Source organism: Aphelocoma coerulescens (genome assembly GCF_041296385.1).
Source record: "Aphelocoma coerulescens isolate FSJ_1873_10779 chromosome Z unlocalized genomic scaffold, UR_Acoe_1.0 ChrZ, whole genome shotgun sequence".
Lineage (NCBI taxonomy): Eukaryota > Metazoa > Chordata > Aves > Passeriformes > Corvidae > Aphelocoma > Aphelocoma coerulescens.
In genome coordinates, this window is record NW_027184085.1 from 23,532,908 (window position 1) to 23,545,823 (window position 12,916).

The following is a 12,916-nucleotide window of genomic DNA, read 5'->3' on the forward strand; positions in this document are numbered from 1 at the left end:
TTGTATAGCTGGTTAGTATTCTGAGAGTTTGAGGAGTTTAATGGAGTTGTTTTGCTGGACAGTAATTCTAAATTTTTATTTATCAAGAATATGGTATTTTCTATATTGTTAAACACATAATATTTTTCACTTGATTCTTTTCAGTAAGATTAGTATTGTTACTCAGCTTCTGAAATGTTTTTATTTAGTTTCTGCAGCTATTCCGTTGTGTGCTTTTTGTCAACTATTGTAAGCCAAGTTTCACGCTTCAAGTCTTTAGATAATATCATCTTAGTGAGAATTTTACAGAAGGATTTTCTTGTTTTCTCAGTGGCTCAGCTAAAACCAGTGAGTGGAAAATTTTCTCAGATTGGTTTTTGAAGATACTAAATAAATCCTCTATGAATGTAACAGAAAGGTTGTTGGTTTTTTGTTTTTTTTCTTCTTTGCTCTTGTACTTTTTGAACATGAAGTAAGGCTCATATTGATTGGAAGATCACTAAAGAAGGCTAAGTCTCAGCAAGAGTCTTCCAAAAACTGACTGAGATAAAATTGCAAGTAATACTCTACATTGACACATTAAATTAAACAGTGTTCATAACACATTTTAAAAATAGGCTTTTTTTGTTGATCATTTGACCATTCCTTGCTTCTTCAGGAAACAGACAAGGTTATAGATAATGGTGATCATGACTGGAAAAGACTGAGGTGATCCATGAGAACATTCTTTTTATAATAGTATTGGAATTCTTAAGTCTTGTTCTTATATTAATATATGTTGATAACTGACTTCAGTTGATATATTGATATACTGACTTCAGTTTAGAAACTGTAATTTACAAATACATGCCTATTCTTTAGTCTGATACATCTTGTAAGCATTTTTTTTCTGTAAGTATTTACTGCTTTTCCATTACATTATGCTATAATGAAGTTTTCAGTTTGTTATGGTTTTTGGTTTTTTTTTTTTTTTTCCAGGTTTGCATCTGCAGGAGATGATGGGATCATATTTCTTTGGAATGCTCAGGTTAGGCGTCTTTTATAGGGATGGCTTGTGTGCTGTGGAGAGGTTAGAAGTTGTAGAGAAGAGGTAGAAATGTCTAGGAGCAAAAAAGCAGAATGAATAAGAATTGCTGCAGAGCTACTGTTTGAAAATGTAAAAGTGGAAGGAGTCTGTTGAATCTTAGTTTACAAGGGAAAGTTAGGGAAGTAGAAGTTGGGTGAACCCGAGAGAAGCATAAGTTTTCAAAGTTAAAATATTTTGGGACAACAGTGATTTTAGAGAAATTTCAGATTAAATCATGTTGTTAAAAGCAGAAGTGTGTATGAAATTGTGGCTTTAATTCCTCTTTGAAAGGTTATTCTGTGTTTGCTGTAAATGCTGAAATGCTGACTCGTAACTCAACAAATAGGTAGCAAGATCCCAAACCTGCCTTACACTTAAGATTTAGATGCATTTCAATGGCTCTATTAATAATACTTCTTTGTAGTATGACTGACTAATAGAGAGCTATCACAAAATTATATTGGAAAGATAACAAAGTCAGTAGAAATTAAACATTGCATGCCTTGCAGGAACAGACCCTTAATTGCTTGCTGTAATAAAAATCTTCTCATAACTTTTTAAAACCTTACTAAGACATTAGTTTTATCATACAAATTGTGCTCTGTAAGTGTAACACCTTCTGTTCTGCTCTCCTACTCTGTTTTGTTGACAAAATTGTAGAGAACTGATGAATATTAGACCTTTGTTAAGGAAGTCTAGTATATGAATTACATCTCTAGTATAACAATGAGTTACATTGTTTAATAAGAAGTTTGAAGGGGAGGCATACTGTACTGTCTACAGTAACATTGAACTGAGGAAGAAAAAATTTCAGACTTTAAATTTTCTTTAAAATCTTCTGAAAATTTTATGTGACATTTATGATGGTGTAATTTTAAAGTACAAAAGGAGAGACTTGAAACTTCTCTTTTAAGCAGTTTCCATTAGTGCTTTGCTGGTTTTGATGACCTTTTATAATTTTATAATTCTATAATTTGGAAAAGTAAAGGGATTTGAATATTAAAACCCATGTATGTGAATATATATGCCCAGTGTTCTGAGCAGTTTGTGAATGTAAAACTCATTTGGATATCGAACTTATGAACTGAGTTTCATCTTCTACTTTTGTAGGACTTTTATTGTATTTGTTAAAGCAAATCTTTGTAGTTTTAATTTAAAACATTAATCCACATCTGTAAAGAAGTTTGCAGTTTAAATTACCCTGCATTTTAGCTGCATGTTTAAAATGCCACTATGCTTCTGCATGTTTGTTTGTAGTGTTTTGCCATTTAACTAAAAATGTTAGTAGAAGTTGCTGTAGTTGTCTAAAGCACCAGCTTGAATCTATAGATAATGTGCATACTAAACAAATCTGGCAGGAAGTTTGCCATAAATATAGGTCAGACTTTTCCAATAATTAAAATTGAAAATAAATACATTTTAAAGTGAGGGATTATCAACAAATCTGAATTGCTGTAGTAGTCATTAAGAAGGGTGAATGGCCAGTATTTGCCTTAAAATTAAATGAGTTTAATACAGAATTTTGTTCTTAAGGGCTTTTAGCAGTTTTTTACTCAGGGAGTAATTTGCATTATGTACCACATCTTTAAACTTACACATAATATGTTATTTAATTTAAGATCTTAAACAGCACTGAAGGTAGTAACTAGCAAATCCTTAAATTACTTTAGGAAGGGAAATTTTAGACTCTTTAGAAATTCTTGCTTTCAAAAGTCATTTAATACCTATATTTGATGCTACAGGAGGCATTTTTGTATTTTACCCTTAGTTTTCCGTGTTTTTGTTTTTCAGACTGGAGAAAAACTTTATGAACTTCATGGGCACACACACAAAATTACAGCTATAGCACCATTTTCTTCATCAGATGGTACTGAAGAAAAAACTGATATGATTATAACAGCATCAGCTGATAGAACAGTTATTGTATCCTTTGGTCTGGAGAGAATTTAAATTTGTATGGGCTTTTTGTGGTTTTTACTTTTAAAGGTAACACTGACACAGGCTGCAGCCCATTTCAAAATTTAATGGCTAATAATATCCACTGGGTGTAATTGGATTACACAGGGGTTTCACTAGTTATTGCTGACATGTAGATACAATCCTTGCTACAAAAATGAATCTGTAACAGGCCTTTATGAATATGTCATTTAGGCTGAATATTGAAAAGACTGCCAGATTTAGGAGACTGAGTCTCTGCATAGCTCTTTCCTAATCTGTCATTTAGTTACCAACACATCATTTACATTTATAACGCATAGAAACCTTTCAGTTTCCTTAATGAATAAAGACAGGTTTGGGACTGCACTAGTGGCAGACAGGTTCAGAAAGTGTCATGTTTCCATTCTACTGTAAAGGTATGCTGAGGAAACCCTATGAATGTCTGTTGTTTTGTTGTATACATTAAGCTATTATGTCTGGCTCATGGGTCATGCGGGCAGGTGTGTTAAGAATGAATGGCATTTTGTTTAAGAATAGGTACATAATGAGTGGCTGAGAAGTGGGCACAATTCTTAATTTGTTTTTGGAAGTCTTAGTACCTCGGTTTTCTTTTTGAAAGGACGTACAACAAAGGTAATGCTGTGACTCGGTTTTGTTACTGTGTTGGAAAAGGCAACCTGCAACATTTAAAGTTTTTGCATTGTTGGTGAAAAATTTAACGTATTAGTATGTAATTAAATATGTATTTCTCAGAGACCTTGATATTGTATTTCAAAGTACTTAAAGATTTATCTAGCTAAGGCTCATGGTCATTTCACTGAGAAATACAGACATTCCCTGTAGAACTTATGCAGGAGACATATATCTGATTTTTGTTCTGCAGTGTTTGACAGTTCTTCAAAGACTGAATGTATGGTTGTCTGGAGGGAGTGATCTATGTGTTTGGAACCGAAAATTAGATCTCTTGTGTAAGACCAGTCATCTTACTGATGCAGGTAAAAATGAAAATGACTCATTATAGCTGTTAAAGTCCAAGTAAAATGGATCTCTATAATGATGCAAAACCAACTCAACAAATTCATTTTAATTCTAAAGATAACATTATGTATTAGAGCAACTCTATTTTTTTAATGTCAGATTTAATAGGATTCCAAACTAAGACTGCTTTTAATGTTCTGTGCTGTGAATTTCAGAATATTTCAGATACCAGTAACTGTACATTATCTTGGACTTAGAGGGCTAGAGCTCAGATGCTAATTTATGTGTTTGCCATAATGTGTACCAGATCCTTTGACTGGCTTTTTGTGTGATTGAGTGGGAGTTTTATTATATTCCTAAGTGAAGCTTTGTAATAGTAGAGCAGTAAAGGTGACTTTTTATTGTTAAGAATCAGTACTTTTGATGTAGAAAATGCACGTTTTGATAGGAATGTAATAAACATAATCAGAAATCAATGTTAATCATGCTTTTCTGTTAATAAACTTTTATATTATCTGTCCATGTGAAGAAAATTGTTGCATGTTTTTGCTGTATTTTACCAAAATGCTTACAAAGCTGTGAATCACATTCAAAGGTGGAACCAATATGGCTTTATTTTTGTCATAGAATAGAGTAGTGGTAGGCAAAGCCTTCTGAATCCTTGAGGATATTAATACTTGTTTTGGTTCAGTATGAAATCTCATGGTAAATACCAGTTGGTCATCATGCTGTGGTGCTTAGCATGAAGTGCTGTTGCAACTTTGGTACAATGAGTCAATGGAATGTGAGGCATGGGCCTTCTCTTCTGTCCTAATCTCTGAGTTCCTTTGTTGGGAAAGAGATTACTTATCCCTTGGGGAATTTTCCTCTAACAGTGCTTTGGCACAGACTGTGGAAATTCTGAACAGCAAGCTGGGTATTTTATCATATGCTTAATTCTTCTTCATCTTGCTCTGCATAGTATTTTAGAATTGTGCATACTGAGGTAGCATCAGTATCTAATAATTTTGGTATTGCCTGTATTTAGAGTCACAATAATTTCCATGTTTTTTAAATACTGTCCAGCATTAGGATGTAAATATCTTAATAGTGTTTAAAACAAAAAGATAATTTACTTTCAGCCTCACCCCAAGTTTGATGTTCAGAATTCTGCTGGATTCAGGACCAGGACTCTTGACTGTACCTCTGTTTGAGATAATCTGTTCATTTCTGATGCCATTTAACTTTCACTTCAGGCAATATACTTCTGTTTTGATAAGTGGAAAGAATATTGTTAAGAACTTTGTTAATAAGGAATTAACAGTTTCTTGTCTTTTTGTGTGACCAGTTATTATCCTTTTCTCCCTTATCCCCCCCTTTTTTTTTAAAGGCATCAGTGCTTTGGTTGAATTGCCCAAAAATTGTGTTGCAGCAGCAGTTGGCAAAGAGCTAAGTGAGTATCTTGCGTTTTCCAGTGTTCATGTTCCTCCATAACGGCTGTTTATCAGAGATACGTATGAAGAGCATGCTGCTGGATTTGCACAGGAAAAGAAAATGGTTTTAGGGTGTGGTCAGCAATATTTTTTCTTTTAGCATTATTTGACAAAGAGGAAGCAATACTAATCTTACTTAAGAACGTTTTAGAGAGCTGCATGACATACAAAGACAAAACTTTCCTATATTTAGAATCACAGAATTATTAAGATTGGAAAAGGCCTCCAAGATCTTTGAGTGCAAGCTTTAACCAATCATCACCATGCCGACTAAATCATACCACTGAGTATCATGTCCGGTCATTTCTTGAACACCTTCAGGGATACTGACTCCTTCCACATCCCTGGGCAACCCATTCCAATGCCTGACTACCCCTTCAGTGAAGAAATTCTTCCTGATGTTCAACCTGAACCTCCCCTTGCACAGCTTGAGGCCACTTCCTTTTGTCCTGTCACTTGTGGCCTGTGAGAAGAGGCCAGTGCCCACTTTGCCACAACCTCCTCTCAGGTAGCTTTAAGAAGTGATGAGGTCTCCCGTAGGCTCCTTTTCTCCGGGCTAAACAACCCAAGCTCTCTTCTCATAAGACTTGTGTCCCAGACCCTTTACCATCTCCATTGCTGTTCTTTGGACACACCCCAGCACCTCAGTATCTTTCTTGTCACGAGGGACCCAGAACAGAACACAGAACCTGAGGTGTGACATCAAGTGGCGATTGTGGCTACAGAGCCAAGTACTGGGGGACAATCACTGCCCTGGTCCTGCTGGCCACACTGCTGCTGATACAGACCAAGATGCCGCTGGACTTCTTGGCCACCTGGGCATGCCCTGGCTCGTGTTGGTCAAGCAGGACCTGTGTTTCTTAAACCCCTGCTGTCTGGGCCTGATTCCCTGGTTGTCCAGTATGTGCTGTGTGATCACACTCAAGATAATTTGTTCCATCATTTTACCTGGCACTGGGGTTATGCTGACAGGCCTGTAGTTCCCTCGATCCTTCTTTCAATCAGTTGTGCAGATGGGCATCATATTGGTCAATCTCTAGTTGACTGGGACCTCCCTGGTTAATGAGGACTGATGATAAATGGTGAGCTCCTCTGCCAGCCCCTTCAGCGTTAGTGCCACTCTGTCCAGATCTGATCCAGATTGTAGCAATTGGCATTTTTTCTTCTGGAGGTCTGGAACTGCTTACTTGAGCTGTCAGATACTTGGCTTCTCTAGAACCTCCTTATCCCAGGATTGGAAGTATGAGATATTGCTGATTTCTTACTATTCAAAGCTATAGAGACAATATGATGATTTCTCTTGCTTAGTTGGAGACAGAGTTTTCTGTGTATGCAAACTGTAAGTCATTGGCTAGCTGTTGGTGAAGAAGCTTTTTGATAAGTGTTGTGTAAAATAGCTGAGATTTCAAAATAGGGAATAAAATCCAAGAGAAAAAGTAAAGCACTATATCAGCAAAACAATGAGGTGGTTAAACACCTAGTTGAAAAAGAGCAACCTGATACTCTGATCGAAGAAGCGGGAACAAATTAAAAACAGTCCTCTTGTGTTTAGACACTGGTATACAATATAGACTTTCATCTGAACATCCCATACTTCTTTTGTAGTATCCTTGAGATACAAAAGAAATTCCAAGACTCATTAAAATTCTTAATTTCTGACAATATTGATTGCCTTACTAGAGGATATTGCATTGTTTTTGAATATTAATTTTTCAGTGAGATGAGTCCTCAAGAAACATGTTTCAGTTTTAGTTGCTTATCCATAAAGGTGTCTGACACTTTGCACTTCTGTTGTTGACCAGTTCTTTGAATTTCAGAGTTACTAGGATGACGTGTTTTATCCTGTATGTGCTGTGGTAAGAGGCTTTAGTGGTAACGCTGAAATAATTCCTTCCTGTTTTTTGATGTTATGAGTGATCATAAGTGGCTCTTGTATGGTCTCACTTATAATGTTTTAGTTTGTGTCTCTGAAAATGATGTTTTATTTATGCTTAGCTCCATCTTAATCCAAATGAAAAAGCTTATTTAGACAATTTTTCTATCTTTGAAGTAATTTTTAGGTTGAGTGCGTCTAAGAATGGGTCTGAAGGTTGGAACGTCCTTGAAGTAAAGCGCCTTGTTGACCATCAGGATAACATTTCGTCATTAGTTAGTGTCAATGGTAAGAGTGATTTTATAATGCTACTGATTTTCTTAGTTACCAGTGGGATATTTCACTTACTAACTAGTGGATGTACCTTTTTGTGTAGCTGCAAAGGTAGTGATATGACAAAATGTTAATTCCTGTGTTTATGGATTAACAATGAAATGAAACCAAGCAAGTTGCACTGTAGAAGAGTCAATGTCATTGATGGAAATGGAACTCTTGGTCTTTCTGTTGGGAAACTAAAAATAATACTTTTTTTTTTCTTGTTTCTTCTTATTCTTAAAATGGGATATGCAGTGCCACGTCCCTTGCAGTTGTAGTCCTGAGGTAACTGAAGGTTCTGTGTGTGCAGGTGTGAGCCTGCATATAGATCCATTATAGATAGGGTCTGGAAGATGATGTGATCTATGCTGCTCATTAGGGTAATACTGAACTAATACTTGAAATTCTGTCTACTCTGCTGCAAGTATCATCTCCTTCTATGCTGTTCTTCCCTGTCTTTTTTTCTTAATGGAGCACCCCCAGATCCCAGGAAAAGGTATTACTGGTGAGATAGAGAGTGTATATTTATCCTTGGGTGTATCTGTGTCTGCCTGGTTGGCACAAAGGGGCTATGTTACAGAGGTAACAAGTGGCTGGAAAAGAGAAAACTTGGATTCTATGGTACTTGTTTCTCAGCTTAAGTGCTGCCATTATTTTCTCCTTTTTGATTATGAAATGCAAGCAGTGTTTGGCTTACAAACACAAGATGCTACCTGCATTAAATATTGTTGTAGAAGTTCCTTTCCATGTGTGATAAACAAATCCATGAGCAGCTACTTCCATATTGCCATTAACTCATTCATTTAACTTGTGATCAGTATTTCTATTTATGGCAAAGACATACTTTGCTGTGTCTGTACACCTGCTTCTCCAAGGAATAGAAGGGCTTTAGATGCAGAAATGAAGTTCAAATACTTCTACACACTTCTGGTGGTGTTCCTTGCCTTTGCAACTCTGTACTGTGCACTGTGGCCAGTGAATGTTCTCCTTCCTAGTTCTAATTTTACACTAGAGCTCATCTGAGCTATGCTAGGTAATTAGGTGAGTATTTACTCAGAGAGGGAGGTTTTTGTCCAGTCAGTTATGTACTGCACACTCTGCATAGCTTTCTGCATAAATGGGCTGTTTTCCCTTTCTAGGGTTGTAACTTTGTGTGAAATTTATTTTTTTTAATATAATGTGATTTCTGTGTGTGGTTTTTTTCCCCCTCCAGATCTGACTTTTGTGACAGGTTCTCACGTAGGTGAGTTAATAGTTTGGGATGCACTTGACTGGACAAAGCAGGCAGCTGAGTGCAACTTCTGGGACTCCTCTGTCCATCCAGATGTACAGCCAGAAATAAAGTTATCCCAAAGCCCTAATGAAACTTCAGTTCAACACTTAACATCTGACGAGGAGGTAAAAAGCTTCAGAGTAAATTACTTTAAGTAAACTAGGATGATCTTACCACGGAAGACTGAGTGGTTTCTATTTTCAGTTTCTTTGTTTTAGTATGAGAGACTTCTTTTAAATGTGCACAGCTATTCTATATGGTCCACATTTTTTTATATAAAATATTGGCTGTTGACCTGTATGAAAGTTAAAATATGTTGATGGTATGGAAACTAACATAACAAACTGTCACAACAGCATTTGTTTTTGACTAACAAAGATTCATTACTTGTTAACACTAGAGAAATATACATATGAGGGTGTGTGTTTTGATAGCATGCATCTTTCGTGTTCCAACTTCTGGACATGCAGTTTTCCCAATAATGCACCTCTTTGAGCAGTTATAGCTGAGGGTACTGTGAGAATACTATGAGGGTACTATTTAAGAGTAGGAATATGTCTATGCTTTATAGTAAATCAGTACTGCTCTTTCTGTTCAGATGGGCTGTATGCAGTTGTATACTCAAATACGTTTCCAAGATCCAGTCTACTATATACATATTTTAGAGATAAGTTCTTGGTCAGAATACTCAGTCAGAATCCAGTTACTGTTCAGCAAACACTAAAAATACTGAGGTTGATGTTTAATTTTGTGAAATGTTACCAGCTGTTAGTGGCAAAGTAAAAGATGTTTCATTGTTGAGGTACAGTGGGATTTTGTTTTGGGGTATGTAGGGAGTTACACAGTTATTGGGAATGATTAAGAAAGGGATTCTTGGAAATGAATTCAGATATATAAGCTATAACAAAATAAAAGCTGTGGAAAAGCCTGAATATAAGTCACCTGATGCATTTGCCTTTTTCTGAGTAGAACTTTTGTAAAACCCTGGAGAGAGAATTACTGTGGGATGTGGGGGCTAAAAAAGATGTGTTTGTCTTTAGAGGTGGGATTTCCAGTGATTTTGTTGTCAGTGCTTATTTCTACAATGAACCAAAAGTGAATTTTGTTTACAATAAGTTCTGTAATTTGGCTTCAAAACACTTTCATTCCATGCTTGAAAGCTACATATGATGTGTTTTAGGGGAGTAGAAAAGAATTTGGGGAAGGTCAGAAGTTGTTAAAACATCCATTGTGGAATCTGAGGGTTTAAAAGAAAGCTGAAGTCTTTCTTCCATTCATGTAACTGAACTAAATAAATTGCTGTGAATTTTTTTTTTATTGTGAGAGTTTTGAATGGTGGGAATAAAGGTGGTTCTAGTGTTACATATCAAAATAGAAGGTGCTTTTAAGGTAGAGCTGTCTGTATTGTAAAGTTCCTACTTAAAAGGTGGTGCAGAAATGTATTTATATAATGTATTACTTTGTTACCTGCTACCTCAAAGCAGAACACTGTTCTTCATGTTAAAAAAAATAGTGTAAAATGTATGTTTTCTCTGTTTTCTAGACCTGGTAGTTAGGTAGTTGGAGAAGATACACTTGTCTAGTATGACACTGAGCTTGTAGGCCAAACATGGTTCAGAAACAAATGGGATGGTAAAGGTTTGGCAATACTAGGAAACAGTGCTAAGGAGTGCATCCGCTCTCCTGGTATGTGTGTGTTTAGCTTGCCTGTTAAGAGAGGTGTACAGTTTATGCTTCTCATCTTTTTATGTTCTTGGATTTTGAGATGACGAGGATTTTGCCAAGGCTTGTGGAAAAAAAAGAGTGCTCCATGAAGAGCATCTTTTGCAAAACTTTAGGGCTCAAAGTAGAAGAGTTATGTGAAAGGCCATTGAATTTGAACCTTATGCAAAACTAGGATAATGGGCTCAGTGGTTTGTTTTTGTCTTGATTTGGCAATGGTGCTATCTGTTTAGTTTCCGTTCTCCCACAACAGATACAAGTAAGAAAAAAAAGAAAGATTAAAAACCTGGACAAAGAGTTTTGAACAGTGTAAAACATTGTTGAACATATATAGGAAATTTTAGTCAAAGACCCTAGGTTTCAAGTTGTACAAACTGTTGACAGCATGTAGTGTGAATTGCATATGAAATGTTAATGTTTGGGTTGTGTAAATGGAAGCAGGCTGTTCAGGGAAATGTTCTAGCACACTGTCACTTAAACAAGGTGTGTTCAGAACTGCAAATATGTACTGAATGGAAACACCTTGCACTCCTCTGGTACTGAATGTTAATCATGTGCACATACATACAATTATACACTTGTCCTCTTTAAGTTCATCGCAAGTCATGAAGCAGTCCAGGTCCAAAGATCTGTAAACTGTTTCTGGCTTCTTAGGGTGTCTTGGTTTGAAAGACAGGTGTCTGCTAAGGAAGGCAGGAGCCTCCCTTGGAATGGAAAATGTAAGCCACTTCCCTCCAAATTACTGTAATTTTGAAATTAAGGGGCTTTTGGGCAATTATATGAGAAATAGGAATAACAGTTCTTTACTAGTGTATATAACAAGGCAATAATACAGAAATACTGACTTAACCTGGGAGAGTCAGGATACGACCTAACACCCTGCCAGGCAGAGTGGTGGTAGAAGTCTGATTAAGTGGTGGCTGCAGTCCTCTTTGAAGTGGTTCTGTTGAAGCAGTGATCCTGTAGAAAGGTCTGATCCTTCCTCTGAAGGTCCAGTGGTGGTTATGTAGCTCTTGTCCTCTGGACACCCAGTAGGTAAGGGCTGCTTGTGCTGTTCCAAACCCCAGATTATATCTAGGTGGGAATGCTTGGTTCCTCCCCCTGGGTGGAGCATCTCACAATGGGATGATGTAATTTTATGAGTCATGCAGAGGGTCCTTGATAGCCCATTAAACAGAGATAGTTTCCAGAGGGAGTTATCAGGGATGAGTCATGGTAGGAGATAACGAGCACTGCCCCATCTGCTTTAACAGCTTGTGAAGATGATAATAGAACACATACTTTTGGTTACATCTTACATTGTAACCTAGGCCATAGGGTCATGATGGTTATGAGGTGGAATGCCTGCACTCTTCTGAAGAAGAGCATTGAATGCAAAATGGATTATTTTGTAATACTTTCTTGTGAGAGTTCCTTTTCTGTACTCAGTAGAGCCCAAATACTTGAGCAAGGCCTCTTTATCTATCTCTATCTTCAGTTAAATTCAAAAAAAGTCAAATATGCAGAACAGTTTCCTGTATTCTCAGTCTTTCTTGATAAACCAAGAGTTTTTCAAAACATGGAGCATTATTTTACTGGAAGAACATAAGCATTTAATTGCAGAAGTGTGTTGATTTGTTGGTATCCTTAGTTTCTGCTTAGACTGTGAGGTACAGGAGAAAAATACAGACATTAAATTACTGCTTAGAGTAATATAGGATCATATCCCACATTTACTTTTAAAAAATCTATCTCTTTTTATATGTCGCTAATTTAATATGTTTGGGATAAAGCAGTAACATGAGGACAGAAACAAGCTGGGTTATAGTATTGCTGGAAATTCATTACATGCAAGGTGATTTTTTAGTATGTTTCTGTAAGTTGTTCTATTGAATTTTCTTTCCAGTGTGTGTTTGCTGCTGTTGGGAAAGGCATATACGTATATAATCTTCAAATGAAGCGTGTGATTGCCTGCCAGAGAACTGCTCACGACTCCTCTGTGCTGCACATTGAGAAGCTTCCAAACAGGTACAGAACATAGTACATTTTGTTAATGCAATAAAGGAAAGCAAAACTTGGAAGGGTGACTAGAGACAGACTGCAAAGCTACATTGGATTTCTAGGGCAGGGACTTGATCATCAGTTTGAACTGCTTTTATTAGGTAGAGCTTGTTGATCTGATTTAGGAAAATTTGTAATTCAGTGGGAAAACCTATATTCCAGTATGACAGGTACACAGGCTGAAAATATCTCAGCTATTTTCAAAATCAGATTTGATGAAGCCCTTATGTCTGTATTGTGAAATATAGCTTAATGGCATT

General features: G+C 36.4%; 1 protein-coding gene across 1 annotated transcript in view; it reads left to right on the top strand.

The window, feature by feature from the left end:
• The window catches only part of WDR41 (WD repeat domain 41), a 30,265-nt gene that overhangs the window by 6,235 nt on the left and 11,114 nt on the right, over window positions 1–12,916 (top strand). The window contains exons 3-10 of the mRNA XM_069000983.1: window positions 958–1,006; window positions 2,837–2,968; window positions 3,337–3,399; window positions 3,867–3,978; window positions 5,331–5,393; window positions 7,484–7,594; window positions 8,835–9,019; window positions 12,502–12,623. Of these exons, the coding sequence (XP_068857084.1) occupies window positions 958–1,006; window positions 2,837–2,968; window positions 3,337–3,399; window positions 3,867–3,978; window positions 5,331–5,393; window positions 7,484–7,594; window positions 8,835–9,019; window positions 12,502–12,623 (837 nt within the window). The remainder of the gene's footprint in view (window positions 1–957; window positions 1,007–2,836; window positions 2,969–3,336; window positions 3,400–3,866; window positions 3,979–5,330; window positions 5,394–7,483; window positions 7,595–8,834; window positions 9,020–12,501; window positions 12,624–12,916) is intronic.